The sequence below is a fragment of the Pezoporus flaviventris genome, unplaced genomic scaffold (assembly GCF_033815535.1).
Source record: "Pezoporus flaviventris isolate CSIRO_AGI_PZ_B2104156 unplaced genomic scaffold, CSIRO_AGI_Pfla_v1 ptg000013l, whole genome shotgun sequence".
Lineage (NCBI taxonomy): Eukaryota > Metazoa > Chordata > Aves > Psittaciformes > Psittacidae > Pezoporus > Pezoporus flaviventris.
The window spans coordinates 25,606,664-25,632,038 of record NW_026892561.1 but is presented as its reverse complement, the minus strand read 5'-3'; the positions used below and the strand labels follow the sequence as shown (position 1 = coordinate 25,632,038).

Genomic DNA, 25,375 nt, shown 5'->3' with positions numbered 1-25,375 from the left:
GACAACAGTATCCGATCTCTGATTTTCTCTCTTCTGTGAGAAAACAATTCCTCACCTCACAAATACGTCACATTTATGGTTGCGAAGTGACAAACAGACACTAATTGTCATGATTGATATGCAATAGTTAAATTTCTATGAAGTCAATGATGAGGTCAGGAATGATTCAGATCAATCACAGTCATGTGAAACAATAGGAGATACACAATGGGCTTGTGTTTGGTATTTACGTTCAGTGAGAAATCCAACAAACTATACAAGGCACTGCCTTATAGCAGCTGTCCAACTCAGTTAAATGAGCACTTCTTTTTAAGCTAGTTTTGCTCTTTACAAAAGTTTTGCCAAAGTGTATTTAAAGAAGGCATGTTAATAGCGCTTACTCTTGGGGGTTTTTTTAATACTTCCTTCTCAGTCTACTGACCTTGGAGACTGACTTATTATTGATGTACTTCAATGAATCAGGCATTTCGTCAAGATGATGCAAATAAGTCACCAAGGTTTGCAGGGAAGGCAGAAGAGAAAAACACCCTAAACCCTACTCTTCCTTCCTCTGAAGATTTTCAACAAAAAAGTGAAGTTTCACTGTGACCTACAAACTAACTGCCCGACAATGTTATTTAGCCAACAGTTACTATTTTATTTTAGATGTTATTTAGCACCTCAGACACTTCGAGCAGCAGTTAGGTAAGCTTTTATTGTGTGCCTAAGATATTTTTAAACATGTAAGGATTTCTGAAGTGCTAAAAAACATTACTTCTAGTGCTTTTGAGTGTCGTTGCAAGACAGTTACCCCACCTAGCACACTGGAATCTCACCACCTCCTCCGGAGAGAGAAGCGTGATAAAGAAGATTGCACGTGGCACACCGGGAGTGTGGATAATCCCGAAGGCACCCAGTGCCGCAGGCGGCAGGGTAGTTTACAGACAGCGGGACACCTGTGGAGACCTGGGGATCCGGGGCTGAGCCGGGGAGGAAGGGAAGGAGGGGAGGAGAGCGGTAGGAGGAGAAGAAGGAGGAGGTAAGAAGAGAGGAGGAGCCGATTGGTTCTCGGGGCCCAGGGAACTCATATGCTGCGAGCCGGCCCCGGGTTGGGCTGGTTTCTTGTCTCCAAGGAAGTAAGCAAAAAAAAAAAAAAAAAAAAAAAAAGCAAGGAGAGGAGAAGCAGCTCGCTGCCTGGTTTTCTTGGTGAGATACATAAATCTGTGCTGGGTGTTGTCCCGTTTCCCCGTGCTTTTAAAGTTTGTTCGCTTGCGCAGAGCAGCCGGGTTGTACGTTCCTCAGCTATGTGTAAAGCGAGCAGCTGGGTAATTTAAACTTAAGCGAAAATACTGGTTTTCTAAATGCTTTTTTTTTTCTCTTCTCTGTTTGGCTTCAGAGGTTGTAAGGGCTGGTCTGTTCAGGAAGGAGGGTGTTTCACTTATCCTAGTTTCTGGAATTGCGGTTCCATGTTTTGAACAAACAAGTTTTCTGGCTGCTTTGTTTAAAAGGTTTCTGGTGCAGACCGCATCCATTAACTCCGTGCGCGATTGCCTTGCGCCTGCCTTAAAGAAGGGGTTTGACGGGCCATGGGATTTCAAATTTCTGTGATAAACAAGACCCAAGCTTCAGTGAAGTTCTAGTGTCTGTTTTGTGTAACCTTCTAGCAGATTCCCCCCAAAGGTATGATCATTGTCTGGCGGTCGATTTTATTATTAAAAAAAAATATACTAGAAAAAGGGGACGCTGGATCAGGCGAAAAACCTTCAGAAGCTTTTTTTGTGGCCTTTTCAGGGTCTTTCTCGTCCCCTGAGCCGTGGAGGGAAAACTCGAGGCCACCCGCGCATTGCGGTGAAATAGCCCATTCAAAGCAGTACTGTTTCCTCCCGCCTCTTGTTTAATCGCCCTCCCGGGTGCCTGTTTAGTGTCTTTTTTTTTTTTCTTAACTGCAGGAAAAGTGGGGTTTTGGTTTGGGGGGAGGGTGGGGGGGTGGTGGTGGTGGGTGGTGGCATTTTTTTTTTTTTTTAATTGCTCTTCCTTAACTGTTCCCACCCAAGAAACTCGCAAATCCGGCCAGGAGTTTCTTCTCCGCTCAGCCCTGGGTTGCAACACGGGGACGCACCCCCGAAAGCACTGCGGCAACCCTCCCGCCCTGGCTTCGTTAGATCCCTTATTACCGCCGGGAGTTCCTCTCCCCAGTGGAAGCCGGCATGCAGGCCGCCGGCCGTCCCGCGGGAGCAGCCCTCTGTCAGTCTTTCGGGGACTCCATAGATAAAACTTGCCTTGGAAAAACGTATTAGGTGAAAGGGGGAGCTGCTGAAAGCTTTCAAACCGCGCTAAGCAACGCTGAAAACGGCTTCTTTTGTCTGTGCTCTTCGTCCGGCTGCGGAGTTTCAAATTGTAGGGTGGCGGCGGGGAGCGGCGGGAGGTGAGCTAGGGGCTGGGCCCCGCTTTGTGCCCCCGTCTGGCTGGAAGCTGGTCCTTCCCCCCTCCCAGGCTGCTCCTGGGTTCGGCGGGTGCTCCGGGGGATGCGGATAGAGAAGGCTAACGGTGGGTTTGGGCCGATTTCGGGACTGCCGGGGGGCGGGACATGGACACAGAGACCTCCAGCCCCACCAGCGCGAGCTTCCGAGTATTTTCGAGCGGAAACAAGGACGCCTGGGTTTTAGAGGTTTTGGGGAGAGGTTGGGGGGGGCGCTGTGAGAGCTCTGGCTGGGGACTGGGGCGGCGGCGGGACCCCGGGGGAAAGGGGCGAATCGCTGGCTCACCCCCCTGTGGGGAGCACAGGAGACACCTGAGAGAACGCTGGGAGAAGCAGCTTTAACTACTTCCGAGCAAGATCTTGGACTATGTAGAGATGGAATACTGTCTTTAATGTAAGCAGCTCCAGTATAAGGCAATGACAAAAAAAAAAAAAAAGGGCCTGTCATTCTATTCCAGCTATGTAAAGTACTGGATAACTCAGTACATGCTGCTTTCTTGTGCTGCAGCATCCTCGCCTAGTGATTGCTGAGGCTTATGCCTGAGGATCTCTTGGCAGTAGTGTTAAAACTGAGACCAAGCCATTAGGCCTTAGCTGAAATAACTTTACTTTTTAGCATGACACATGAATGTTTGCTCAACAGAGGTCCCCTCTGAGGGTGGGAACCTGCCCTTCTGGTGAAGCATAACAAACAATGCATTAGAATTCAGGCCTGTAGATGGCTTGCATCTGCTTCTGTAATTTGCTTCTAAGCAGGGGCATCCCTAATGGTAAGATATGATAACAGTTTGAACAAAGAACTAAGCATGTAGTTCCGGCTATTAGCCGTTGAAAGCTAAAAGGTAACCAGTAGACTGTCACTGCAGCCCTAACCCAAGTGTGAGGTAGGATAAGAGGACTACAGTTATATAACTTACCAAATTGTACGTAGAGATGCTTTAGGTAAAATTATATCAAGACGAAAATGTAAAGTATAAGAAACCCTGGAATTTACTGTGCTTTGGAGATGTGTATGGAGGTTTGAACCCCCACGTGCTCCTAGCACCAATAAAGGTCTGTGCTCTGCTTTACAGTGTGTACTGTGAAGTGATTTTTTTGAATAAAACTACTAGCGGAACTGTTGAAATCTATTTTGTATGATGCAGTCTTGTTCTCGCTTTTCCACCCCAAAGAGGGAAGGGGAAAGGGTGAGGTTAAGCAAAAGCATAGATTATTTTTAAAAAGGGAAAATAGTTGTAATCTAAGAGAGGATAAATGCCAGCTTTTCCTTGTTGGGCAGGAGACGTTAAGTGACTGTTGATAACAACAGCCATGGAATATTCTAGCAGTGTTCCAGAAGGTTGGACATAGAGCTGGGTGTTGCTCTGTTATTACGGGAGTTCCTGGTTATTCTGCACAGAACTAGTTTCACAGAAGCCCAATATCCATTATGTACAGAAACACAGTATCTTGGTAAAAATGTGGGTTTTTTTTACTGGTAAGGTTCTGTTTTTCTCTGCTTAGAAATGTACTAGCAGTCTCTGCTTACTAGTTCTTTTTCATTGAATGAATCTAACCTGGATCACTTTCTGCTTCCTCTAAGTTTCTAAATTATTGAGAAGCAAACAGATTGCTCGGCTGCCCAAAGCAGCAGCTGGGACAGTCTCTCTGACATCTGGCCAAACTGGAGTAGTGAGTACTGAAGCAGGGAATGGTAATTCACCTACTGATTAGGGAGAAGCATGTGGAAAACCCTGCAAGACATCACTTAGCATTTGAAATGCCAGTGGCTTGTGTTTGCTGTTATTTTGCATCTGCAGTGTATCTACGGTGTTACAGCATCTAGGATGTACCAACTGTTGCCTCATCTCCCATCGTTATAAGTCTGTGCCTGCGGAATTATCTAGGTAATCCTTTAATTTGAAGATGTCACTTACTGAGAGCACAGAAGTACTGAGGGGTTTTTGTCTGGGGAAGCTGCTGTTACTGTAGTAGGTCTGCTGTGCCTTGCAACTGGCAAGAAAGTGATGAGAACCAGAAAGTGATGGATTGGCATGGCACTACCAGCTCTGCCTTCCATACAGTGCTTGCAGAGTTTAATGAAGTACCTTCCTCAGCTTCTTAGGATATGCACATCTTGAGTGAGGCTATCTGATTATTCAGCAGACCTCACGAATCTTTCAGTTCCAGTGGAAAGCAGCATAGTCCACCTCTGTCAGGTTGGCCAGAAGTGATGGCAGTAGTTTCAGCTGGTACAGGAGACACTGTGTATCTGGAATCTCAGCAATATTCAGGAAATTGTCCTCACCCTGAACTGAATCTGTGCATTCCTGAGTCTTCAAAGACTACACTAATAGTCATGGACAATTGAGAGGCTTCCTCTCTTTCCTAAGTTTTGCCCTTGGCAGAGAGGGGAGAAATGCTATAAAAGGATCTTTGAACTTAAGTTCTGCAGTTAATGGGGAAACCACCAAATTATGGAAATAGAATGATGAAAGACCTCTTCTGCTTTGGAATTGCAACTTTTTAGAATGAACCTGTGCTGGTCCTGAAGTTTGCCTGTTGCCTGCTACATAGTCTGATCTTAAACTTAGATGGAATTGTGGCTTGGAGATGCTGCTGCTACATGCCCAAATAGCTCAGGAAATCTAGCAGATCCCAAGACTGCTTAAACAACCTGTGAACACATGACTTCAAAAGGGTTGTAAATGAAGGAGTGCTGAAGAGGGACATATGTTTATACATTGCTAAGACCACAGACTGTAAGAGTTCCTGCCTTGTAGTACGGACCAAGTTTGCTTGCTGCAAACCAATTTCATGAAGTCAGGCTTGACTAGTACCATCTCTAGGTTGCTGGATGTAGTCTCAAACTTGAATAAAATGTTTGGTCATGCTGCCATGTTCTGAAGATACACTGTTACCTCTTGTGTGAAGCAGCTCAACCTCAGGTGCAGCAACTTTGGAATAAAGAACCCCTTTTGTTAACACAGGCCACACTGTTGGAGGTGCTTGGGGATGTAATGGCAAAGGAAGGGATTTTAGCTGGTCCTTTTTATTTAGAGATGAGGAAAGCTGCTTTGAGTTGAACTTGCTGTTGGCCCAGTAAGTCACTTTCTGCTCACATTATCTTTTCCTGCTATATCCTTAAACTTCTGTTTCTTCCAGTTTCACTTCTGCTGAGGCCTGAAGAGGCTTGTGCTGATTGACTTAAACTGGCCTTTTTTCTTAGGGCAGGAAACTTACAGCTTTGCTTCTTTAAACTGCTACTCAACATACACCACTGCAGCCCCTTCCCCAGCCCTCAATTAATGTTTTATTTTCATAGAATGTACTTATCTTTCTCCATGGAAAAAGAAACAGAAGTGGATAGATTTTCTTCTACTTGACTTGGTTTAGTAAAGAAAGATTAGTCTTTCACTTTGTGCTGTATACTGGGATGTATAATCTGTGTCTTTTATTGGTGAGACTAGACAGAGTGCTTTTTGAACTCTTCCTTGTAACTTTCCTGACTTCCTGTAAAATATTTATTCACTATATATATCAGTAGGAAACTCTTGTAGTGAACAATGGGGTGGCAAAGGTGTATCATGCTTTAGACTGCTTTCTAAGGTTCTGGCTCCTTTGTCCAGAAGACCTGAGCAAAGTCCTGTAGAGATTACAAGTACTGACTTTCTATTGCATTGTTCTTAAACCTCAGCTTTCTAGAATGATGCAGCTTCTTTCATGGATGCTTTTGTTCTTCCTCCTGCCTTACGTCATCCCTGTCTTGCAAGTTCTGCTCCCATCTTTGTAGCTTCCTTCTAGAGTCCATATATGGGTGTTTTGTGGTCTGTATCCCAATAAATTCTGTTTGTAGTTTCTCTTTAACTCTGTTTCACTAAACTGTCATCACCGCAGTTCTCAATCTGGTGCTTTGTGTATGCTAGTGCTGTACGTAGTTCAGATTTTGGCCTTATGTTAATCTTGTATAGAAGTGTGTGTATAGATACATGAGATGTATTCTTATATATATCAAAATACTGTATTTACTGGCTCTTCACATTTTAGTGTGACCTACTATCCATTTCTCCCAGGTTGAGGCAAGTACTTCTGGTTAAATGCCATTGCACAAGCCTCCTTCACATAATTTACAAAGACTCTAGTCTTAGAGAAATCTTACTGTTTATTAAATATGTTGGGAGTGTTTTGCAGCTCCTTTGTTTGACTTTTCTTATCTGATTTGAATCTTGAAGCTAGGCCTGAGGAATTGCTTGTTTAGTCCTCTGTTCTGTGGCTTGTTACAGCCAGTGATTTGTTAGCAGCTCTCAGGACACTTCAAGTGTGGTAAGCTAGAAATTGCAGGATATGGTTCTTCACTGCTACCGCTTACTGTACTGTCATGTTTCTCTGAAGTGCATATAGGGGGTGTTGGTTTGGTTCTTTGCTTTTCTGTTATAAGCCATGTTTTCATAATAATGAAAAGTAGACAAGTGCCTCCTGTTCAATACCTGGCCTGGTTGCGTTGCAGAAAAGGCTGTATAAAAGGCTAAAATTCTTCTTGGTTCCCACAGAAGTAAGAGAGGATTAAGGGAGTTCATCCCACCCAGTTTGCAGACAGGCTTAAACAAAGTCTTGCACTGCTATTATTCCAGCCAATCTGCAGAGCCTTTGTATATGTTGAGGTGGTTCTCAATCCACTTTATCATAAAAAACTGAGATGTTTATGCCTTCCTGTCTTGCTTGAAACAAACATGGACACCCTCAACATGAATATAGGAGAAGCCTTCTGTATTGAATCTGTTTTTAAATTTACAAAGCACCAACAGCTCTTTATGTGGAATATTTGACTGTCTTAAACTCTTTAAAATGTGAAAACTACGTTAAAGCCTTGAAATTTATGTAGTGGTATAAAATAATTGAAATAGACCTTAGCTTAACACTTCACTACTGAGCTAAAGGAAAAGGTTAGCTAGCCATATGAATCCGGATCTTATGGAAGTGCTAGAAGGTGGTGGCTTCTGTCAGCAGCTGTTGCAAATACAGAAAACATTCTACTCTTAGTCTTTTTTTGGTCGCCAGGTCTTCCAGTACACTTGGCTTTAGCAGTTTCCTTTGTTGCTTTCTTTAAATCTCTCCCCAAAACTTAGTTACTCCCCAGAAAGTGGTATCTTTGACAGAGATAGATTGGAGAGCATGAACTAAACAGTTTTGAATGGTATCTGTTTGATAGAAGTTTGATTTTACTCAAGCTACCCATATGTCCTAACATAATGCTTCTAGCATGTTTATTCAGTTTCAACTTAAAACTATTTGGGGCTTTCCCATGCCAGTGAAGACCAGTGAAGACTGTGTGAATGCTTTAAGAATTGCAGTCTGGAAGTTAGTACTTGGGAGAAATGGACAGTTTGTGTTTGCTAATTCTAGATGATGATTTGCCTAAAGTTAGAGTGACTCTTTAATTCAAGGTGCTATTTATGTAACTTTTAATTAATTAAAAAGGTAAGTTCTTTAACTTCTGTTGGTGTACCACGAATGACTAGTACTGCATGCTTCTATAGAAAAATAGTGTTTAAATAGTGTATAAATATATACTTCACTTTTACACTGCACCTCCATGTTTTGAAACAGTTTTAGCAAATTTGTGCTGAAATACTCCAAATGGGAATAAATCTCTTAAGAAAATAACTGAAGTATGAATACTAAACAAGAAGTGAACACATGGTCAGATAGACTGCTTGCTCAATTCAAATAGATGAATTTCCTATTAATAAAAGAGGACAACGCACCAGATGAGATTATCCAGAAAGCAGACAGGATTGTTAATAACTCTTCTCTTCCATCAGCCCCTAGTAGAATACATTTCCTCCAGTTTAAGAGCTGCTAGCAGATATGCATAGCACTGAACAGGAGGGGGTGAGAATGAACAAGGTATAATTCTGTTATGGGCTGAGGGAAAAGGGAACAGGGTGTGCCATGCCTATCTGTTCTTAAGTGCTTGTAGATCTGTGGGTGTATGGGACAATGAAGTGGTTTAAGCAATACTTGCTCTTGATCTCAAGAGGAGAGTTTTGAAGTGTTGTGGCAATGGCAGCTCTACTACCTCTGTGGGGTTGATGAGGCATTAGGGGGTCATCTTAAGGACATTCTCTTGCTCATAATTTTTCCCTCATCAGAAAAGTTATCTTTGAAATTTCATTGTATATGCAGATGCTTTCTTAGATATTGATAGAAGTATTGGTTTTCTCCAAAGAGCTGCTTCTTTTCTAGGCTGATCCTATACTTGCTTTAAGAGGAGTATCTTAAATTACTAGGAGGCCTTTGAGTGTAGGTGTGTGATTTGCTAAGGTACATCTGTGTACATGGTAGATTCAGTCTAGCATTACGCCTTGTGCTTGCTTAGTGTGTATATATAGTGGGGAAAGCATGGCCTTGAAATTGAAGAGCTGGGTACTTCTCTGACATAGAGAAAATTAGTCTGTACTGTCTGGAGTCCCTATGCATAGGACTGGGACCTGATTTGCTCCTTAATTTCTATGATGGTGTATAAAGAACTGAAAACCAGGCAGTGTTCCTGACTTCATGACTTGGGTCACCTTAGTGAAAAAGTTTTTAACAAAAGTGATGTTGGCTCTTACTGATCAGGTATTATTAGTATGGGAACCAGCACTAGTGTTTTGCAGCCCAGCTTCCTCCAAATCTTGTGTATGTGGTTTGCAGGTAGACAAGTAAACCAGCAGGCTTGTCTCCCATGTCCCTACTTATAGCTTTGGGAACATAAATTACTGGAGGAAAAAGATTTGAGGCAAAAAGGTGTGATCCAGGACTTTGCTCAGTTGTATACATAGTATAAATGGTGTCTGGATGGAAGTCTGCATGATACTTGGCTAAGGTTGATGAGCCATGCTTGAGAGAGAGGAAAGTTTATTCAGCTGAGCCAATTTGCGAAGACTAGATGGGATGATACTCTGTGGATTCATGAGTTCACATATCTCTTATCTGCGCTAACTTAAATCTGGAGACAGCTAGTCTAACAACACTAAAAAACCCCACCAGTTCCTGTAGCCTGTAAGTTAACCAGCATTTGTCTTGACTTTAATTGCAACAGGTTTTATCATCATTGGTCTAACTGAAAGAAGAAAAAAGAACAGAAACCTACTTTCTAATCTAAAATTGAACATGCCATTAGTCAGTCTTCCTGCCTTAGTGCCTGCATGATATTGACGCATGTAACATCCAAATTTTAACTGTAAACTTTTGCTGCAATATGGGATATCTGTCTTGAATTTGATGCTGAATTTGGATCACAGGCTAGAGGATTGTCTGAAGAAGAGAAATAGACTGGAGAGCAGATGAGAGAATATTTTGTTCTGGAATGAAAAACTTAAAACATGGAACTAGGACAGAAAAGTCTAGGCTGATTTAGAAAGAGCCATAGTACAAGTGTTAGCCTTTTGTTTAAATGAATCCTTTATACACTTTCTAACCCACTGGTTTGTTGTTTGTTTTTTGTTGTTGTTTTTGTTGGGGTTTTTTTAAGTATTCTAACTAAGCAAAACAACTTTTAAAGTGAGGCCCCACAGAAAGGCAGCTTAAACTAGTCTTGCCATTGGTGTGTCAGTCTGAAATTTGACTTCCTCTCTTAGTTTGGCAGTTAGCATGGAAAAAGTCTGCCTCAGATAGTTGTTGAGCTTGATCTTCAGGTGTGGCCTGTAGAGTGGAACAGAAATCACTTCAGGTTTGTGGGGAAAAGAGGCAGGACATAGCATCTTTCGATTTAGCTGCAAATAAATGAACGGGCTTACTTAGAACAGGCAGCTGAAAGAATTCCTGATTGGGTGAGGCTCTGATGCTGTAGCTCGTCAATGCTAACATGCTATGAAACAGGGATTCAGCATTAATGTGTACTTAGAGAATTTGCATTTTCTTCTCTACCAGTGTTGAGCTTTGGACTGGATCCTTAACTGCTTGATATTTCACAATTGCTTTCTCTAATATGGGGAAAAGCATTTTCTTCAGCCTTCAGTTTTGGTCAGTCTTCAGCTCAAAGCTACCATGTGTAACAGGATGTCCTTCTTGCAAGGTTGTCAGGAATACACTTTTGTAGAGAGGTGAATACACTAATGTGGGATAGAAAGCAGTAGCAAGCTAGCCCTTTTTGTAATGCCTTACCCACTTTTGCAGGCAAGGTGTACTTACAATATTCTGAGATTAAATGATATATAGTCACTAGAAAATTCCTTGTACCACTTGTACAAGCTTCCAGATAAGGTTCCAAATAGGAACAGAAATTATTTACTATAAAATTGGAGGGTGGGAGGCTTTCTGGAGGCTATAAAAAGTGCTGACTGAAGTCTCACTCAGAAGCAGAAAAACTGGTGCTGTGCAACTGGTTTTGATACTTAAGCTCTGCCATCCACACCTGACAGGGTAACATTAACAGCTGCAGCTAATATTCTCTGCCTCTTTGCCACATGCTTTTGCCTTAGTACATGGGAGTTGAAAGGGACATATACCAATTTGGCATGTCTTTGAATACTGGCACTGTAAAAGTGATCTTACATAAATGCAGACTGCTTTTCAGCATAGCATTAGAGTTCATCACTGGCATCTGCTGAAACAAATGCAATGGGTTGTACAACCGGTACCATTACAGCCTTTGTAGCTGTGTTTTAGAGCTCTGACTTGGCTGCATGGAAGTTAAGAACTTGGTTACTCAGAAAATGAGGGCATGCGGCCTCAATCATGTCACTGCCAGACTCTAAAACTTTGGAATATTATCATTAATGTCAGTATAAAGAATTGTCTTTTTTAACCGAATCTGCTGAACACAAAGCGAAGAACTTCATGTTGGTGATTGTGCATTTTGTGCAGAATCCCTTGAACTAAATGACTTATATTTTGGAGTCTTCCATTATGGAAAATGCAGTCCTCCCTTCTAGCTTGTATGGGGAAGAGTCCACAGTGAATATCCTAGGTTAAATCAACTGAAAATTGCAGTCTAAATATAGATAGATTGGTGCTTCAAGGATGTGATTCTGCTCTGCTCCTGCTACCTGCACAATAGTTATTTCAAGGGACTAATCCGATGAAAACAATATAAGAAGGCAAGTCTGGCCTTTCTGGCAGATGTCTCCAGTTATATTTGCTTATAGCAGCTGGAAAGCTTACTGCTCATTTTAGAGTGATTTCTTAAGTTTCCCCTCTCCATTTCCACCCAGTAGTTACAGCAAGTGCAAACCCTCTCTAACATCTCTGCTGGCAGCTAGCTATTTCCTGGCAGAGATTCTGCTTCCAGCCCTGAAGGAGTTGAAGTGCTTTATTCAATTGCCATCTAATGCTCTGCTGTCCTTCAAACAAAGAACGCTTCAGAGATTGTGCCAGCACTTAGAAGTGTTACATATCAATGAGAAGCATCAACAGGTTACAGCTTTCAACGTCATACTTTTGCTACTGTAGTTATTTCTGATACGAAGCTTCCCTGGCGAAAGTGCTGTATTTCAATGTCATTTTGGGTTGGTTTTGGTTTTGGTTGGTTGGTTGGTTTTTTGGTTCTGTTTCTTTGCTTTCTTTTTTTTTTGGGGGGGGGGGGGGAGGGGGTTAGAAGTTTTTTTTTGTTGTATTGTTGGTTGGTTTTTGTTTGTTTTTTTTTGTGGGGGGTGAGGGTTGGCCTTTTTAATAAGGGGATTGCTCTTAATGGAGCAACCTCAGAATCATTTCAGGAGTTCATGTTTTGGAAGGTGTTTGGTGTTCACCTTCAGAAAATCGGGTGTCTGTGCAATCTAAGAAGACCTCAACACATGCATAAAAAGTCTCCAAGAATGCTGATTCTACCATCCCAGGAAACTGTACCCTGTCTGCAAGTTGCTAAAGAACTTGCAATCAAATATGGGAATGCAGAGTATGGGTTAAATGTTCTTGAAGCCATTTTGAAAGCTACTGTCAGTCCTCCCTGCATAAATGTTCCTTATTAGTGCAACATCTGTGATCTGACTCTAAACTTTCCATAGATCTTTATAGCATTAGATTTTCTTTTTTCCTTTTTAACCCCATTGTCATTTTGACTATATTTCCCTACAGGATATCTGTCCACTTTGCCTTCCATTTCTCACCAGTTTTGTACAGAGCAAGGTGTAACAGTGGAAGTTTCGATATTACTTGAAATTATTTTCTTTGCAGGCTCTGTGCTTGTGCTCTCTTTCCATCTTGGTGTTTGCAAACTACGAATGAAGGCTTAGTTGGCTAAGTATGCTTTTTTCCCTAAAATTAACTTCTGTCACTATGGCAGGAAATCCTAGAAGTGTCAGGGGTGTAACTTGCTCAGTCTTCTGTTCAGGCCTCTTTTGTGAGACAGTTTATGTATAAGAGGAACCTGAAGATTAGTTTCAAATCAACTTAATATATATTAAGTTTCTTCAGATACTGGGGAGTGCAGGAGGAGGACACAGGCCAGGGTAGAGATGACAGCATGACATGTGAAGGCATATGTCAGCAATGGGAAAATGGTCAGAAGAGCCTGGGTTGTAGCTCTTGTAGCTAAAGCTGTAAGCAGCAATGTCCATCCAGGCTTTGCTCCCATTAACTTAGGCACATACTTTCTTACCCTTTAATTAGTCAGTTGGAAGAGAAAATCTTGATAAACATGTAATTTTGTGTTTTGATGGCTTATTTGATGTGCTAACTGGACTAGATTTCCTTTGGTCTTTTGGTGTGTAAGCAGTACATAAATCAGTACTGCTGGAGATGAAGAGTTCCATTTCATAGGAATTGTAACTGTTTAAATTGCTCAGAAACCAAACATAGCAAAAAAAAAACAAAAAAAAAAAGCTCTACTTAAAACTCTCAAATCTGCCAAAACCTGCATTCTTTGAACCCTGTAGCTCCTTTCTAAACAGCTTTTCAAAGCTTCAGGAAAATCCAACCTGCTCTTTTCAGGACTGCTTCTTTGTTACACTAGGCTTGACAGAACTGTCTGAATTTAAATCCAGGTAGGGCTAATCTTCATCCCTGCAGCTTTAACTGAAGTGTGTCTGCTTCTCTGGCACCTCTGTGGGCACATTTCATTAATGCTGTAGAAGTGGTATTGCAGCTTAGGTTCATGTGACATCTGAAGTCTTCCAGCAGGATAGAGCATCTCTGCAATGTGCCTTCTTACCTGGACATCCTACTCCACTATCAAACAAGCTGATCTGGAGTAGCTCATGTGACAGGAATATCCTAACTTTAGCCCAAAAGCCTGTCCTAAGACTTCAAATTTTCTGTAGTAATACACAGCCTGTTAGCCTAAGAACTTAAAAGACCGAAAGCTTTAGACGCAATGTGTATTACATCTCGTTCTACAAAGGAAATCCTTGAGTCTTGTTGTGCATTTAGGTTAGGCTCTAGATAACAGCTTGACCTGAATCAACCAAGTATCAGTTCTGATACTTCAGGGTTTCAGCAAGCTGCTTTTGAAGGGAAGAGGTTGATTGGCTCGTTGAGCAACCACATAAGCTCCAGAGCCATTGCAAGCTGTAAAAGGTCTATGCGGTGAGGATGAGAGGGCAGGGCTGGAAAAGAGAGAGATCCAAATTGACAGCAGTAAGCATCTGATTGATCTCAACAATCACATAGAATTGCATCCTTAAACTAAGTGGTTGTTTGATACAGCCAACAAGATACAGACACAAGAGATTCAGCAGTTCTTTAGATGACTGATGTTTGAAACTAGGCAATGTTTGAGGTGTTCCTTCTTGTATATCTTCCAAGCTCTCTTTATCTAAGAGTGGTTGATATGAAAGGGATGGTTGCTACAAGCTGATAGGATAAACTGGTTCTATTTAAAATAGTGTTTCCTGGAATATCCTGCACTGCCTGGGAAAGCTGCTTGTGATCTGAACTTATCTTCTGTCTGAGGCAGAAGGAATGAAATATATATGTATGTATATATATATATATAAAATCAATTACAAATTAATTGAAGCGCAGCCTGTGTATCATACTACATGAGAAAATTTGAAGCGGAGAGTTAGTGTGTTCCCTCTGGGCAATCTTAGTTGTTCTTTCTCAGGTTTAGGTTTTATCAGAGTGGTGGTAGTTGGAAAAAAATCCCCATGTTGGAGTGTCTTTTTATTGCCTCTTCATGGTTCTTCCCATGAGGGTCTGTCTCTGGTTTTTCACATTTGAAGTGTCTTTGTTTCTTTAGGGCCTCTGTTGACTGCCTCTCCTCAGTGGACTTTCCAAAACTGTTCTACTTCTACCCTGAAATTAACTTAAAACTGACTTTTTTTCGAATATTGACTGCCGTGAACATTGAAAGTAGCTCCCTGAAAGATTTGCTTTTCTGCAGTGGTCACTCTACAGACTCTGGAGTTTGCATAACAAACTGTACTAGCTTCACTTTCATCCCAAAATATATGCTGAATGCAAAGTACAGAATTGTAAACATTTGCTACATTAAAATGAAAGTAATGTTTGTGGAAATACCAAAAGGTTAAATAACAAACTTGTTTAGGGAACAGTAGGATTGTTGCAGGGTGAAGAAAAGCTTGCAGTTCTTGCAGCTGGGGAAAGACTTCATGCAGTTGTGAATCTTAAATCTACTGGCAAGGAAGGCAGCTATAGAAACTGTGTATGGGTACTTTGCTCTCCCACTCTCTCTCCAATCTTAGACTGAATCTAAAAGCTTCCAAGCCATAAGCAAGCAAATGCATGCCAAGTGGCAAAACACCTTAATTATGGTCAGAAAAACGACCATCAAGCATGTTTTTATCTCTGTTCCACCATGCTTTCTCTTGCTAGAATGTATTGGTGTGTTTGGTGGTGTGGGTGGGTTTTTTCTTCCTCAGAGTTATGAGAATCAGCTGGCAATGAATAGCTCTTAATGGTGACTCTGTTCCCTTCCTAAGGGATAGGGGCATGACTAAGCACAAAGGATGTGTGTTGCAAATGGGCTATAAAAAATTCTGAAAATGAAAGAGACTATTTGTGTATAGACACCTTCAATGCCAGTCTTCAGGCTTCTTTTGAGGGAGATGGGCAGGTAGGTATAGGCTTCCTCAAATTTCATCAGTATTGCTCATCTATATATATACATTATAAAACAGCAATTTAAAGTTTTAACTGAGAGGTATGTTTCGGAAGAGGATTCTGAACTTCTCTCCACTAAAGAGTGATCTAATTCTCATGAACTAGAGTAAGGAAATGACAGACCAGACTGATCCAGCCTTCAGTCAGTTGACTTTATGGCTTGCTTTTTCTTCAAGCAAAAGTTTAAGTTTTCTCCCCAGCATCCCTGACTTCCAGGGATTGGGGTGCTAGGGAGCAGAAAACTCAGTCTGTGTGTATCTCTTGTCCCCTGATATCTGTTCCATAATTAAAGCTGGGTTTCTGATGGTTTGGTTATTGGTGGGGTGGTTTGGGTTTTGGTGAGGTTTTTTTGATTAGCTTTTTTTTTTTTTTTTGGGGGGGGGGGTGCTTCCCCTCCTTTCTCTCCCCCCACCTGGGGACTTTTATTGTTACCTAGTGGCAATAACTATCACGTAGGTTAGTCTCACTGCTAGTCTTCAGTGACCTCTGTCACTTTGTGGCGTTAAATGCTTTTACTAGATGACACGGGCAATTGCAGGCTGTTGCCAAAACACCTTAGCCAAGCAATCTAAAATAGTTCTTTGGTGTGTTCCTGTGTTTACCAAGGTAAACTTTGCTTCAAGTGGTTAAATAGATTTTCCTCCTGCTCCCTTTACTTTCAGAAAAGTCAGCTGCTTTTAAACTATCATGAAGGTTGAGCTTTTTTTTTTTTTTTAGACTTTGTAAATGTAACGGGGGGAGATGATGCTGCAGCATTTGTGCTAACTGGCCAACTTCATGTAGAGTACAGATGTTTGGAAATGAGCACACAAGTTGGAGGGGGAAACCAGAACTTATTCTCAGGAAGTTAGTGGGTATCTTCAGACCCACTCCTCCAAAAGGAGCTATCAATGTCTGGATTCCTGAAATATTGAAGCTTGTTTGCATCTCATCTGCAAGAGTGAGCTTTGCAATAGCACTGTGTTATAAAGTTGCTGAGTTGATAGCTCTGGGGTGCATTGTTTAACTTCCTGTTTTCAAAATAAAAAAGGGTTTAAATTGATGCTATAAAAAGTGCTGACTTTTATTCACCAAACTGTCCGTACAGCTTTTCTGTTGTGCACTATAATCTGCAATCCTCAATTGCACCATTGCATGGTTTCCATTTTGAGAAGGCAGTCCTCTCCCTGTGGTAGATAACTTAGAGCAATTGTGTGATGTAGTTTTCTTATCTCTATAGTCTGTTGCAGTCTCATCATGCTATCTAGTTGCAAGACCTCAAATGGGTAAAACAGTTTCAAAATGTGTTGCATGTGACTTCAAATGTAATAATGGTAGCTTTTGTTCTCTTGCTTTGGGGGTTGTGTTTTTGTCTTCGAGGTGCTTAGCTTGTGGGGTGCCATTCTTTTTTATGCTGCTACTCTGACATTTCTTGCCTGACTGGAAGCATGCTCTACTTCAGGCTGTTCTTGTTTATCGGTAGGAGAGACAACGAGCTACAGGAACTGAATTTTACAAAATGTGGGGTGAGAAGGCTGGATTCGGGTGGCTTTTTGTGCTTTGGATACTTCACTAAGAACTAGCTGGTAGTGCTGCATTGCTAGCTGTCTAATGTTAATAATTGTGTCTGTGACAGAGGGATGCCTACCTGAAGAGTCTGGTACAGCTTACTACGAAACTGACCTCTGCACTACAGCTCGGGTTACAAACAGTCCCTGTCTGCTGGCCGTGTTAGTCACACGGCTGCTTCCCTTCCACAGCCCTGCCTGCGGGGTCGAGGCAGGGGAGCAGTGCCGCCCTGGGTGCTGCCACGGCCGGGGCAGCGAGCACCGATACGGGAGAAGAGGAGACGTGTAGGCGGCGCCTTCCCTCAGGAAGGAGCCGGGGCACGGGCGGCCCTGCCCAACCTGCGCCGCGCGGCCTGCAGCGAGGCCGGAGCGAGGGCTGCGCGGCTTGGCTGCTTTCTCCTCGGGACTGGACCCTGCTCGCCGGGTGGGCGGTAGGGGTGAGGGAGGTGAAAGCCCTCTGGGGGCTCCCGCATCCAGGAGCAGTCCGACATCTCTGCGTGGGTCTTGCTGTCAAATAGGCCACCCAAAGGCAACTTGTAAACTCGGTCATCTGTAGGGTGCGTCTTCCTTCCGAGTTTAGAGGAGTGAAAAAATGTTGTCATCCGTTGGTTAGTGGCAGTGGGTTTTTCTAAGCAGGAGCTCCTTGTGCAAAACCGAAGCCTCTGTGTCAGGTCCTCCTTCGACAACCTCCTGCAAGCTTGCTCTGTGCCACTGACAACCTCTAACGTGCTGCCAGGCTTATTTGTAGGCGTGGGTGGAGATGGGGAGTGTCTGAGTAGTCATCTCAGTTCCATGACCAAGCCTAAAATCTGATGTGTTAATGACATCTCACTAAAACTTTTCTCCTCTCCCACCTCCTTACAGTTGGTAGGTATTCATCTTCATGGAGACAAACACATGAGAAGATCTGATCAGAACAGTGGTGTTCACCTCAAGATGCCCAAAGGGAAAATACTCATCTACAAGTCTCATCTTTCAAAACTGTCTGCATTCTTTCAGTCAAAGAAAAACATTCTTGGGGAAAGATGACTTGCGAACAAAGCTGGCTTTGCAAGGATGCTGAATGAAAGACAACATGCCTTACAATGGACACTTATCTTGAAGGGGTGACACTGTGCTCTTAAACTGAAACACAAGCACTGTGAAAACTGATCCTGAACAAGAATAAGGATTATAGAAACTGCATCAGAATGTTTGTTAGTCCCAGAAGAGTCAGAAAATGCCATTTTTTGCAGATATTTGCCACGTGCTTCATACTGTGTCTCATGATTTTTTGGGGACCATTTGATAATCACATTGTGAGCCATATGAAGTCCTATTCATACAGATACCTCATAAATAGCTACCATTTTGTGAATGACAGCCTGTCTATCAACAGGGATAACTTGGACAGAGTGTCAAGCTACCAGTACTTGATCAACCACAGAGGGAAATGTCAGCAGCAGGATGTCCTTCTCCTATTGTTTGTGAAGACTTCTCCTGAAAACCGTCATCGGAGAGATGCGATTAGACAAACTTGGGGAAATGAGAAGTATGTTCGTTCTAAACTTAATGCCACCATTAAAACTCTCTTTGCTTTAGGACGACCAACAGATCACCTGCTGCTAAGAGAACTTTGGCTGGAAGACCAGAAATACAATGATTTGATTCAGCAAGACTTCTTGGATACTTTTCACAACCTTACTCTTAAATTGCTATTGCAGTTTAGCTGGGTGAATGCCTACTGTCCTCATGCCAGGTTCATTATGTCTGCAGATGATGATATCTTTATCCATATGCCAAATCTTGTTGCTTATCTCCAAAGTCTAGCACAAATGGGTGTTCAAGATCTCTGGATTGGTCGTGTCCATCGCGGATCCCCTCCCGTAAGAGACAAGAATAGCAAATACTATGTTCCATATGAAATGTACCAGTGGCCCTCTTACCCTGACTACACAGCAGGAGCTGCATATGTAATATCAAATGATGTAGCAGCTAAAGTATATGAGGCTTCATTGACTCTCAATACAAGTCTTTATATAGATGATGTTTTCATGGGTCTCTGTGCCAATAAAATGGGAGTTGTACCACAACATCATGTATTTTTTTCTGGGGAAGGAAAGGCTCCATATCATCCCTGCATTTATAACAAAATGATGACATCTCATGGACATGTGTATGATCTTCAACAGCTATGGAAGCAGGCTACAGATCCTAAAGTTAAAAAGTTCTCTTCAGGAATTTGGGGTAGAATATACTGCAGGATAGTCAATATAATGCTTCTCTGTAAACTATACTATGAGGACACATATCCTTGTTCAGCTGCATTTGCTTAATACTTGAATATCTGTGTTGAAGATCCACTGAGCCAAAACAGAGCAACAACTTTTTAGCTGTTTATTCAAAAGATAAAGAGGTAAAATTCACATGTGAATGGGGTGGGGAGGGAAGATGGTCCTAAATTCTATCCAGAAATTTACTGGAATAGCTCTCCTATTATACTGCAACTTTTTACATTGTAGCCTGGTTTTTTACACTGTTCAAGGGATGCAAGTCTGGATTAAATAACTATAATGGGCTTGACTTCTACACTTTGACATGCATGGTGAAAATGTGTTACTTTGAACTTGTCAGTAAGCCTTTTGTCAGTAAAGCTATGTGAACTGGTTTTGTCAGTAAAGCTATGTGAACTAAGGCACATGATAAAAGTCTGCTACAACAAAATGGGATAGACATTTTAAAACACAAGGAAAGTAGAACTGACTTGATGAATGAGACTTGCAGTAGTTTAAGGCAAAATACTACAAATATTCACCATTTCTCCATGCTTCACAGAAAGTAAGTCTAGACCTGCATAACTGACAGTGAGTGCTAGAAGTGAAGACCTGATACAGTCTTTTTCTCAAAGCTCCCTAAACCTTTGAAATAGGGAAACAGTGTTTGAGTGCCCTCTCACTTGGTTGTTTTAACAAAGGAGCTTCCTTTAGAACTTGAAAAAAATAAAAATGAAATATTACTCCATGTAGCTGGTTTTGCTAATCTTTTTGCCTTCTGAAAACTGAAGCAGTATATTTAAACAGTCCAATTGTTAATAAGCAAATAAGCTAAATGAGTTTCCTTTTAACAATGCTTCTGTTTTCCAGTACTCATGGTACTAAAAAGTTAGCAGAAGTCCCTGACAATGTTACTTATAGCTAATTTAAAACTGTTAAAAACTTTAAAAGGCAAAATGTCATGCTTGCACTAACAAAGAGAGACAGTATTTTCTGCACAAATTTTGACTTCACAGTGAAGGGGTAAGGAAATGGTGATCCACAGAAATTCAGTACACAAATCAAAATCACTAAAATACTTCTCCTGGAGTCTTAAGTACAAGACTGGCTTTAACATGTCAGGGTGGTTTGTGTCCACAACCCACTGTATCTTGAATATGTTTCAATGGTAGTATCACCTGCATGAGGAACAGTACGCCTCTGTGTTGTAAATTGGGCTAGAACTAAGTGATATTCAAACGTCAACTATTATAAATTATACCGTGGTGCCATATAAATATTGCAGAGAACCAAAGTTCTAGCATGTCTGCAGTCTTTTCTTGTATAGCTCACTAATGGTGTTTTTACGGACTCTCAGGATAGGTATTTTAGCTGTTAATTGCCAAACCTGTGGTAGCTGTTCCTGGAGTAGACACAGCTCACACAAGGTGCAGTCAGGTACTGCTTGTGAACTGATTTATTTGATGGGAACAAGTTTTAGTGGGGAACTACTTCTGAATGCTTGACTGAGTCATGTTCATCAGCAGAGCAATGACAATGCAAAAGCTCACAAATTATCAAGCCTCTGTTTGAAATATACTAATTACAGAAGCAATACTACTTGCTTTTGGTCTAAGACTAGCCTTTTCCTTCTGCCTGAAGTTTCTCACTGTGTGCATTACTGGTCTGTGTCTTCTGACTTTACTGTTGAACAGCTATACAAGACCTGGCAGCTTTAAGCTGCGAGTAATAAACTTCGTTTAAATGATCACTACTGTTCTTGAGCTCTGCTGCAGGTTTTAATGGTTTGAAAAGCTAATGGTACATGTTAGCATAGACAGAATCCAGGATTGAGCTTGCTGACTGTTCTCTAGGCTGCCGTTTCAGATGGATGGTAGGTAGCTATTGGAATGAAGTGAAATATGTAACTTTCTATAACTGGTTTTCCAGAAGGAAAAGAATAAGAATCCTAACTGGACCCAAATGTTGGGTATATAAAGAGCCCAGAGATACATCATCAGTGTTGGAATGACTGAAGAATTTAACAGCTGTACTTCAGAAAGAACAAATCCAGCTCCTGTTGTTGCCTAAACAGATGGATTACAGTACTAAAAAAAAAAAACCACCACAAACAAAACCCAAAACACCAAAACCCACACTCAACAACCACCACCCCAAGACAACCCTAGATGTATATAACCTGTTGGCTTATAGAGAATTAAATCCACATATAGAAAAAGTAGTATTCTGTACGGAAGGGAAGCTGCTTCATCAGATCTCTGACCTGTTGTGAGCCATTTAAATTAAGCTGCACAGCAAAATGCCCAGCTAGAAAAAGCCACCCTGTTCAATGTATGGAAAGAGGGTCTTCATATGCAGTATTGCAACCAAAATGGTCTATTAAGACTACATTTTTTTCCAGCATAACTATGTGTTGGTATTTATTGTTTTCACTCACACAGGCAAAGGTAAAGTAAGTTTTAAGTAGCTTAAATTAACTAACATTTAAAACACTGATTAATGTTGTTTGCCATTATCTAAAAGTTCCTTTTGACCATTGAAATACTTCAGTTTACAGCTGGTTTGACTTTTAAGTTGCTTCTTAATCTTAAAAGAGCCTTGGTGTTTGTAGTATGCATTTCTTTTGCTGCAGTGAAAAGAAGTTGCTTGCTGAATAAAAAAGAAAGCATGAAGGTGCTCCTTTTCAAAAACTGGAGATGCTAGAAAACTTCTTATTTTCTGGTTCTAAACTTTGACTTAAGATTTGTACACCTTTATCTGGAACCTTTTTTAACAATAGTCTCGGTGCTCCAATGCAGGGCTGTCAGGTTTTACTTCTGCAAATAAAACTGTATCAGCCTGAATGGTCACTCCTCATTGAGTCTGACATTGTTGCACAGCATATTTAATGCTATTTTTTTACCTGTTTGTTTGGTTTGCATCAGTTTCCCTTTGATATTACTAATTTTTATACAAAATATTCAATATTTATTCTTAAACTTTGCTCTGTACCACCAAAAGACAATTGTTTTGTAAAACTTGTTTTGAATAAACGGACATTTCTTTTAAAGAACAAAACAACGAAAAAAGGTAAATATCTCTTGTTGCTTTCTTTGTAACTGACAGGCTTACCTCTGATGTGCTGAAATGCTATTCTGAGATCCCTCTTGTTAGAGGATTTCAAACTGCTTTCCCCCCTCCTTTCCCCTGCTTGCTTTCTATTCTGCCTTGAATCAAACCTTTTGTAGAACAAAAGGTGAAGGAAGTGTTCTTGAGAAAAGAGACAGGTCAAAAAATTGTTTACCACGTTTCTAGGTCTAAAGTTGTGTAAAACCTCCAGGTATTAGAAGCTTTACTTGTTAATATTAACTCCAAAGTTGTATGTTCTCTTCCTGTAATCATTCCTCAAGAGATGTGTATCTATCTAAATAACTTCTATTTCAGATCACAGTTTGCACCTTTTGAAAGTAGCTGATGGTTTGGAGACCAGTCATAGTATTTTCATAGGGTGCAATTAAATTCAGATAGTAATAAGTTGCATTTTTGTATGTGCCTGCAATTTGTCTAGCATAATAGACAAGCTACTGTTTTTAGAAATGTAGTCTTTTACATCAAGTAATTTCAGCGTATACCTGTGTGAGAGAGAGGCATAACATAAGTATAAACTATCTAAATCATACTGAAGAAGAAAACAAAGAAAGTTATGTCAGTGAGGACTGTGGGGTTTGGCTTGTTGCAGGGCGGGTTTTTTTTGTGGTTTTTTTTTTTTGCGTGGTTCTTCTTTTAATTGTTCCCTTTGGCCTAGAAACAGTGCAGTTCAACTAAATTAAACTGGGTTTGCTTGGTACTTTCTGTTAAACTAAATGACTTAACTATTTTGTGTTTTAGAATACATCATTAATAATCTTTTTGTCAAGACTTTGCAGAAAGGGAGAAAAGCTTATTGGTTGCATTTAATGAAAAGAGAAGCTTCTCATAAGCATATAGTTCAAAACATGAATATCCTGAACACAGTGAGATTAATATGGCTTTTTTTGGTAAATACATGCAAGATTTATTCTAATGACTTCTCATGTCATGTAATTAATGCTTCCAAGAAAAACAACAAAAAAACAAACCAAAAAACCAACAACAAAAAAACCACAATCAGAAACCCCAACTAAACCACTAACCCCAAACAAAACATAAATCTTGCTTGCTTTTCCAGCTTGATAGACTGTGTATAAATGTCTATAAGCATTTCAGGGTCTTGATTATATCTAAATAGTGAACTTAAATCATATAACATGTACTATAAATGCAGTTATTTGCACTCTAAGAACAACAAAAAGATACTGGTTCACATGTGCAGCCTTACCTCCTCCTTGTTGACAAGTTCTCATCACTTTCACTCATCACAAGGACTCTGCTAGATCCTCCTTGGCTGGCTTCATGCATCACTTCAATCTGAATAAAAAAGGACACAGTAAAACTGAAAATACTTAATTGCTGATGCTGTTACTTACAGAATTTTTAACTTTTTAAAATAATAAAACCAGATCCTACCTAGTCTAGTAAGTCACTGGACAAGTTAAAATAATTCTAGATGTGTAGGTTGTAAATCAAGACTACTTCCTTTATATTTTTCTGCTTTCGTGCTCAGTATTGGTATGGGAGGCATTCTTGACTCCAGGCAGCATCTTTATGTTCTTCTGCCACAGAAGGTGCATTATCTCCTAATGTAGATAACTGCAGACATAACTGTTCCTTAGACTCTGAACTACTATGGGTTTTTGTTTCCTGCCTGAAGCCAGCCCAAAGACCTCACATTTTCAGAGGTCTTTGTACAGTACCATCTGAAGAAGCATGGGGAAACTGTCTTGGGCCTCTGAGAAGCGCCTTTGTGCTAGCAGCAGTATTAAGTAAGCACATATGCGCTCAAATACTGAGCACATTATACATTTGCAAGGGCTGTCCCCAGGTTGAAAGGGACTGAAGAATTTTACATAATATTTTGAGAAACATTAACCTTCTTCCTTGTCCAGTCTTGCAAAGCTGGATCAAGTGTGCTCCAGGCAAGTTTTAAGCAGGCTTTTCCTCCTTTGGCCTGCGGCTTTAAAAGTACCAAGCACTACTGTGCTTACTCAAAGGCCATCTCTTCAAATTCAGTGAAACAACTCAGTGGCTGTGTTTGCAGTTAATCCAAGACAATATCTAAACTCCAGCAGAGTCTTTTAGGTTCCTGAGCACTTTCATTTTCAAGGGCTGATTCTGGCAGGGGGAAAAATCAGCGGCCTGTCTTATGGTCTATGTAGCCAAATTCATTAGCTGGTTGGTGATGGTGGAATCCATTAATAAACTATACTCACATGAACTAGTGTCAGAAGTAAAATACAAACAAATTCTGTAGCAACAATGGGAGGGAAGGAGAGTGGGAATAATTTGCATTGTAGTCTTGTAAAGTAGATTTAAAAATGAATGAATGGATGTTTTCATAAAGCCTGTACCAGGTGGTTGCCTATACTTAACTCTGTGGGAGGAATGCAGCTGATCAGTTGCATTACTGATGAGAATAAGACTGATTCCAGAGTCACTTTATATGAGTTTAGATAAAGGTGAGAACAGCTGTATGATGTTGCCGATGACTGGATTTTATTTTGTGCTTATTAGTGAAGCTGTAAGGCTGTTTTAGCCATTTCAGAAAGTGAACTGAATTTAATTTTTGCTTTTCACCTTTGGCAGTAAAGGTCAAATGTGTCAGCAAGTCAGGGGTATGAACAGTAGAAGAGTTGGGTTGAAGTAGCTTGCATTATATCTAAAGTTTAATAGAATTGTGCCAGGTAGACACTTGATACATTTTTAGCTTTTTATGCCTCAGGGTAACACTATCCCTCCCCTTCTCCCTCCTGAATATGTCCATCCTCCCAGAAAATAAAAAACAATAAACTAACAACCCCCGAAAACTACTAATTCTAACCCTGTTAGTGCAGAAATCACATATCGATCAGATCAAACCATTTTTTTATATTTAAAGCAAAGTAGCACTTTCATGTGTGGCTGTTACTGGTGTAAGAAGTGCCAAAGTATGAGTCTTGTTCTGTGGATTACTCATTAAAAATCAGAAAGTCCAAAATGTT

The 25,375-nt window shown here is 40.9% G+C and overlaps 2 protein-coding genes across 14 annotated transcripts in view; one reads left to right on the top strand and one right to left on the bottom strand.

Annotated features, from left to right (window-relative positions):
• MCF2L2 (MCF.2 cell line derived transforming sequence-like 2) overlaps positions 1-25,375 on the bottom strand; it is a 180,673-nt gene that overhangs the window by 65,406 nt on the left and 89,892 nt on the right. For all 9 annotated transcript variants that reach the window (XM_061452399.1, XM_061452405.1, XM_061452400.1 and 6 more), the window contains exon 15: positions 23,617-23,705. In XM_061452399.1, coding sequence (XP_061308383.1) covers positions 23,617-23,705 — 89 coding nt within the window. The remainder of the gene's footprint in view (positions 1-23,616; positions 23,706-25,375) is intronic.
• B3GNT5 (UDP-GlcNAc:betaGal beta-1,3-N-acetylglucosaminyltransferase 5) lies at positions 1,021-19,642 on the top strand. Of its 5 annotated transcripts, XM_061452420.1 has the most exons (3): positions 1,021-1,185; positions 16,199-16,293; positions 17,893-19,642. In XM_061452420.1, exon 3 carries the CDS (start codon positions 18,219-18,221, stop codon positions 19,341-19,343), a length of 1,125 nt encoding a protein of 374 aa, XP_061308404.1. In that variant the 5' UTR covers positions 1,021-1,185; positions 16,199-16,293; positions 17,893-18,218; the 3' UTR covers positions 19,344-19,642. The 5 variants fall into 5 exon arrangements, with proteins under 5 accessions (XP_061308404.1, XP_061308402.1, XP_061308406.1 ...); XM_061452418.1 differs by lacking the exon at positions 16,199-16,293; XM_061452422.1 differs by lacking the exons at positions 1,021-1,185; positions 16,199-16,293 and adding an exon at positions 16,636-16,746.

Excerpts from the sequence above, each read along its gene's own strand:
- B3GNT5 (XM_061452418.1), top strand. The coding sequence starts at position 18,219 with ATGTTTGTTAGTCCCAGAAGAGTCAGAAAATGCCATTTTTTGCAGATA.